Raw genomic sequence first — 6,800 nt, forward strand, 5'->3', positions numbered from 1 at the left:
ATTGCCTGGATGAGTGCAGCTCCCACAACACTCAAAAAGCTTGACATCGTCCAGGACAAAACAGCCCACTTGATTGGCACCACAACCACAAACATTTACTCCCTCCACCACTGACGTACAGTAGCAGCAGTGTGTACCATCTACAAGATGCACTGCAGGAATTCACCAAGGCTCCTTAGACAGCACCTTCCAAACCCACAGCTACTACCATCAAGAAGGAGAAGGGTAGCGGATAGATGGGAACGCCACCACCTGGACGTTCCCCTCCAAGTCACTCACCATCCTGACTTGGAAATATATCGCCATTCCTTCACTGTCGCTAGGTCAAAATCCTGGAACTCCCTTCCTAACAGCACTGTGGATGTACCTACACCACATGGACTGCAGCGGTTCAAGAAGGCAGCTCATCACCACCTTCTCAAGGGCAACTAGGGATGGGCAATAAATGCTGGCCCAGCCAGCGAAGCCCACATCCCGTGAATGAATAAAAAAACAAACTCAGCCCTGCTGCTGATGTCCTCAAGATTTCTACCTTTGTAGGTATGTTCTCATGTGCCTATTCTAAATAAATGAACCCATAACACATTTACCTAATCCCTTATGAGTGATTGGTGCCTTTATATCATTAAAAAAACACAACACCATGCAGACGTGAGTGAGCTGCAGCATGGATCGTTTCAGCCAGCTTGTGGGTTTTCATCAGTTGGCAGGTGTATAGTGGACTGTTTGCAAGCACAGAAAGCCAGAGGAGGGATGCCAAGTGTAGGCAGGCATTCACGTTGTGCATCCACCCCCCACCCCCATCAATACCCAAGGGCCCCCTGGGGAAGCAAATGATCCTAATAGCAGACCGAATTCCAAGAACTCATAAAGAGCCCCCTTGCGGAACACCAGTGCCCCCCCAGAATCAGCAGTCTCAACACCGGCAGCCCTATGGCTTTATGGCCTTAGGGTATGCTCTCTGAATCTTACAACTTAATGTTTCAGGGCCGGTCGGCTGCCAAGTGAAACCTCATTTAAATAAGGGTGACCCTCACCATTAACTCTACAGCACAAGTCAGCCCTATGTCTGAAGATAAGGAGTGCCCTGAATGATGTTTCAGGAGCGAAAACTTGCAATTTTGACAGCACATAGCTGAACCCTGATACCTGGAACATGTAATTGGATTGCTACGAATTGTTTTGCTTGAATCTGATTGATACAAAATTAAAAGAATGATGAATTTACAAAACTGTATACCACTGTCTACATTCCCTTTCATTCACTAATTGAACTTAAATAAAATCAATGCGTCCATTTGGATAACTGTAGAGCAATTTTTGTTTGCAGCAGGGTTTTGTTAAATATTATAATTAGAATGATCCAATTATTAACTGTGAGTGGGAACCTCACAGACACAATGTCTGATTGCAAATTTCATATCACCAGACTTCCAAATGATATTGCAAAATCTGAAGATTACTCCAGCTCAAACATTTATTTTATTCATGCTCAAGATGCAGACATCACTACCAAGCCAGCATTTATTGCCCATCCTTGGTTGTTTTTCAGAAAGTGGGAGTGGACTTTCTTTTTGAACTGCTGCAGTCCATTTAGTGAAGGTGCTGTGTTACGTATGGGGTTCCAGGGTTTGGACTCAGTAATGATGAAGGAACTGCAATATATTCTCCAAGTCAGGATGCTGTATGACTTGGAGGCGATGGTGTTCCTGTGAACCTGATGCTGTTGTCCTTCTAGATGGTGAATGTCGCGTGTTTAGGACATGCTGCTGAAGTTACTTTGGCGAGTTGTTGCAGTGCAGATAGGGCACTCTGCAGCCACATTACACCAGAGGTGGAAGGGATAGTGTTTAGGTTAGAGGGTGAAATGCATCCACCCGAGAGGGAAGATGGTGCACTCCATTCAATGTCCCATCTGAAGGACTGCACCTCCAACACTGCAGCACTCCCTCCATACTGCCAGTCCAGATCATGTGCTCAAGTCTCTTGAGTGGGGCTGAACCCCCAACCTTCAGACTCAGGAGTGAGAATCGTACCACTGAGCTCAAGGCTGACACTTTTAAGCAGTAATGCAAAAGTGACAGTCTATCATAGGAGAATCTGTGTGTACTGAAGCTGTGAGTTACTGTCTCTCACCAACAACTCCAGCTTCACTTCTTTGGGCATAGAACAACTATAGATATGGTTGCTACTGAAAACAATGCCTATCTCCTGGCCACACTGCACAGACTTTTTTCGATAGGAAAATACTAGGAGCGTTTTATGAATTATTCATTACATTGAGGAAGCTGACTCTGTTCACTCCTCCTAATTCAAAATCACTTCATTAAAATTATCTCTTAATTCAGTTTTATTTTCAATAGATTGCATTTAACTTCAATTGATATTGGTCTTATAACATATTGCACCACTGAATACACATTCAGGGCTCTCAGCTGTTCCTCTTCTCTCTTCCCAATTATCTGTCAGGATTTAATATCTCTGAAAAATAACTTCATGTTAAAACTCAACTTCAAAGTGTAAGTTATTGAGGACTCTGTTCTCACTGCAAGGAGCGGTGACCTGGAGAATGAGCTATTCACAAAAGAGCAAACAGGCGAACAATTGGAGTCAAGGGTTCAAAGTGCAGAGGCAGATTAAAGTTCTAAGAGCAGGGAATAATTCTTGGCGTGTAATACCCTGCATTGCATGTTACTGTGTTCCTGGTTAATATAGTTTTAGACTGAATCTCATTCCCCATTTAGTGAAGATGGGGACACTTATGAATTCAGTCCAATCTTTTAAAAATAGGATTTGCATTTACTGAGATATGTTGCAGTGAAATAAGAATCATGCATGTATTCCTTCCAGGACGTCCCAAAGTGATTTATAGCCAATGAAGCACTTTTAAATTGTGGCCAGTATTGTGATGTTAGAAAAGCGGCAGCCAGTTAGTGCACAGCAAGGTCCCACAAACAGCTAATAATAATGAGCAGATTGTCAGTTTTAGTGATGTGGGTTGAGACATAAATATTGGCCAGGATGGTTTATCATCTCATCAAAAAGACTGTACAGAACTGGAATGTCTGTCTGGATTTTGCGCTCGCTCTCTCTCTCTCTTAAGTGAGAATTGTACCTCCTCAGACTTTCTGAATCGGGGCGAGAGCAGCAGTGCTGAGCCACAGCTCCCCACCTAACTGCCCCCCCACTGCGTGTTAGAAGAATGTGGTTGTGCAGATGTGATTGAACACTTGGTCTGGAGTGAAGCTGTGCCCTTTTGCCGGCTGCGGTCCTTACCATTAAGTTGGCGGTAGACGATGTCCTCCAGCAGCGAGAGTCTCTTCAGCACTGCCTGTTGGATGGGAGGCGATCCTCGGGATGTCAGGTTGTTGGACTCGGCTCTGGTCTGCGCCGCGTGTACCAACTCCCGCCCCTTGAGAGGGACCCTGCACCTCGCCAGGAACAGCAAGAAGCCGACCACAGCCACAAGGTTGAGAATCAGCAGCCCTTTCACCCTGCGAAGGGAAGCCATCAAACCAGCAGTGCGGGCACACGGAGTAAAGCCTGCGTTTTGCTGGCAGCCTGGGAGGCAATTTGTCAGGTTTTTTTTTTGCAGTTGATAAAATTCGGAGTTTCAAGGAAGCGGTGCACACCCCAAACTGATGAAAATCGCGGGGCTGTTAAAACCTTTGGGCTTTGGGGCAGACACTTCCTTCTCAATTCGGAAATCCCCCCATCTTCCTGATGTGGGTGTCCCGTTAACTAGAAAATCGCAGTCAACGAACTCGAACCAAACAATTCCAACCGGTGGGTTTTATCTACAGGTGGTTAAAAACCCCCGCGGCGCAGATTTGTCTCTCGCACAGCGGCATTCTCCGCCGGTCAAACTCAGGGTTGTTCAAAGCGATGCAACAATGAGACACAGTCTGTGGTGGGGGGGGGGGGACAGCGAAATTCCCAAGGAACGCACAGGTAGCTTGTCAGTTCGTGGTCCAGGAATCCGGACCAGGGAAATGCTGGACCGCTTCTATTCTGAACATCTCCGAAGTTGGCCCGTCGGCATTGAAAGTGACAAGTCCGGGGCGAAGGAAACTGACCCGCACGCGCTGGGGGAAATGGAGGAGATACCGGCCGTGCTGCAGCGGGGAGCTGGTTGCTACCGTGCACTCTCCACTTTCACATACCCTGCCATTCAATCCCCCCGCCAATACATCCACGGCATGCGTGTCCTCTCCGCTACATCAGGCTCGGCCGGCTGAGAGCTTGGATCCAAGAGATGCGTGTCAATGCGTTTTTTATCCCCTCTCGGACCTGGGAGGCAGGGGAGGCAAGCAGGAGGAGCATGTCATGGTGCTCCCCTTGAGGGCGAGCCGATCCCTCCACCTCTCTCTCTCTCTCACACACACACACACGCACCTACAGTGCAGGGACACCTACACAGGGAAGGAAGGATGGATGCAGCTAGGTTGGAGCTCCGTCCTCAGCCTTGCCGAGCCTGTTACGATGTGAGAGAGTAGGGAGGAAGAGACGGAACGGATTACGAACGGGCTGCGGAATAAAATCCGGAGTGGACGCGGATTTACATAGAGCCGAATTCAGGACGTTCCCCAAACGCTTTTAAAGCCAATGAAACGTTTTGAAGCGTAGCAACGTGACAGACCAAATTAACGCGCAGTAAGATCCCACAAATAGCAGTGAGATCGTGATCAGATAATCGGTTTGAGCGATGTTGGTTGAGGGATAAATATTGGTCAGGCCAGCAGGGCGAACTCCCTGCTCATTGGGAATGGTGCCAAGGGATCAGTGCCATCCACCCAATAGAGCAGACAGGACCATGGTTTCACTACCGAAAGATACCTTGCTCTTTAGTTCCATTACACACTATTTTCTCAAACCTGTTTAAAACCAAGTGCAATGCAGTAATCAATTCATTGATGACCCAGTTTCTCCTTGGACTAATTAAAAAACCCAAGAGGTCAACAGGTGACAGGAATGCAGGTGTCATATCATTATTTTCCAAGTAAGCAATAAAAAACTTTATAGTAGTTTTTTAAAATTCATTTTACAGGATGTGGGCATCGCTGATGTGGGCCAGCATTTATTGCCCATCCCTAATTGCCCTTGGGAAGGTGGTAGTGAGCTGCCTTCTTGAACCACTGCAGTCCACGTAGTGTAGGTGCACCCACAGTGCTGTTAGGGGGGAGTTCCAGGATTTTGACCCAGCGACAGTGAAGGAATGGCGATATATTTCCAAGTCAGGATGGTGAGTGACTTGGAGGCGATCTTGCAGGTGGTGGTGTTCCCATCTATTTGCTGCCCTTGTCCTTCAAGATGGTAGTGGTCGTGGGTTTGGAAGGTGCTGCCTAAGGAGCCTTGGTGCATCTTGTAGAAGATATACACTGCAGCTACTGTGCATTGGTGGTGGAGGGAGTGAATGTTTGTGGAAGGGGTGCCAATCACACAAGCTGCTTTGTCCTGGATGACGTCAAGCTTCTTGAGTGTCATTGGAGCTGCACTCATCCAGGCAAGTGAAGACTATTCCATCACACTCCTCACTTGTGCCTTGTAGATGGTGGACAGGCTTTGGGGAGTCAGGAACTGAGTTACTTGCTGCAGAATTCCTAGCCTCTGACCTGCTCTTCTAGCCACAGTATTTATATGGCTAATCCAGTTCAGTTTCTGATCAATGGTAACACCCAGGATGTTGATGGTGGGGGAGATTCAGCGATGGTAAAGCCATTGAATGTCATGGGGGGATGGTTAGATTCTCTTTTGTTGGGGATGGTCATTGCCTGGCACGTGTGTGACATGAATGTTACTTTCCACTTGTCAGTCCAAGCCTGGGTACTGTCCAGGTCTTTCTGTGTTTAGACATGGGCTGCTTCGGTATCTGTGGAGTCATGAATGGTGCTGAACATTGTGCAATCATCAGTGAACATCCCTTCTTCTGAATTTATGATGGAAGGAAGGTCAGTGATGAAGCAGCTGAAGATGGCTGGGCCTAGGACACTACCCTCAGGAACTTCTGCATTGATGTCCTGGAATGGAGATGATCGACCTCAAACAACTACAACCACCTTCCTTTGTGCTAGGTATGACTCCAACCAGCGAAGGGTTTTCCCCCTGATTCCCATTACCTCCAGTTTTGCTAGTGCTCCTTGATACCACACTAGGTCAAATGCTGCCTTGATGTCAAGGGTAGTCAATCTCACCTCACCTCGGGAGTTCTGCTCTTTTGTCCATGTTTGAACCACGGCTGTAATGAGGTCAGGAGCTGAGTGACCCTGGTGGAACCCAAACCAGTCACCATCACTGGTTCAATCTCCATGGCAATGCCTCTACCAATCAGAGCCCACTTGACAACCAATCAACACTCTTTTCACGTACAGAAATTGAGTATTGTGGAAAAGGGAGACATGTGAAAGCCTTTTGTCTTGCACTCATCGGGACACTTCACAAGAATACCAATATAAGGCGAAAACAACAATTTATATTGTATGTGAAGAGAGGGCTGAATGATTGGCAAGTGAACTCTGATTGGTAGAGGCATTGCCATGGAGAATGCACCAGTGATGGTGATTAACAGTTAACTGCCAAGCATTGTTTACATATACTATTACACAGAGCCCTGCTCTTTGCAGACAGAAAGATCATGTACACACATGTTTCAGCTAAACAAAATAAGTGACAGCCACTCGCTAACTCATTCTTCAGGACAATGAGTTAACCAATCAGGGTCAAGCTGCCTGGTTTAAATTTCAAACAATGCTTGGCAGTTAACTGTTAGTCACCATCACTGATGCATTCTCCATGGCAATGCC

At 46.9% G+C, this 6,800-nt stretch overlaps 1 protein-coding gene across 1 annotated transcript in view; it reads right to left on the reverse strand.

Moving 5' to 3' along the window:
• Positions 1-3,698, reverse strand: part of LOC144684600 (polypeptide N-acetylgalactosaminyltransferase 17-like) — a 500,196-nt gene extending 496,498 nt beyond the window's left edge. Inside the window, exon 1 of the mRNA XM_078548594.1 lies at positions 3,277-3,698. Coding sequence (XP_078404720.1) covers positions 3,277-3,511 — 235 coding nt within the window. The 5' untranslated portion in view covers positions 3,512-3,698. The remainder of the gene's footprint in view (positions 1-3,276) is intronic.
• Positions 3,699-6,800: the final 3,102 nt, after the last annotated feature.

Source organism: Cetorhinus maximus, chromosome 9 (genome assembly GCF_964194155.1).
Source record: "Cetorhinus maximus chromosome 9, sCetMax3.hap1.1, whole genome shotgun sequence".
Classification (NCBI taxonomy): domain Eukaryota; kingdom Metazoa; phylum Chordata; class Chondrichthyes; order Lamniformes; family Cetorhinidae; genus Cetorhinus; species Cetorhinus maximus.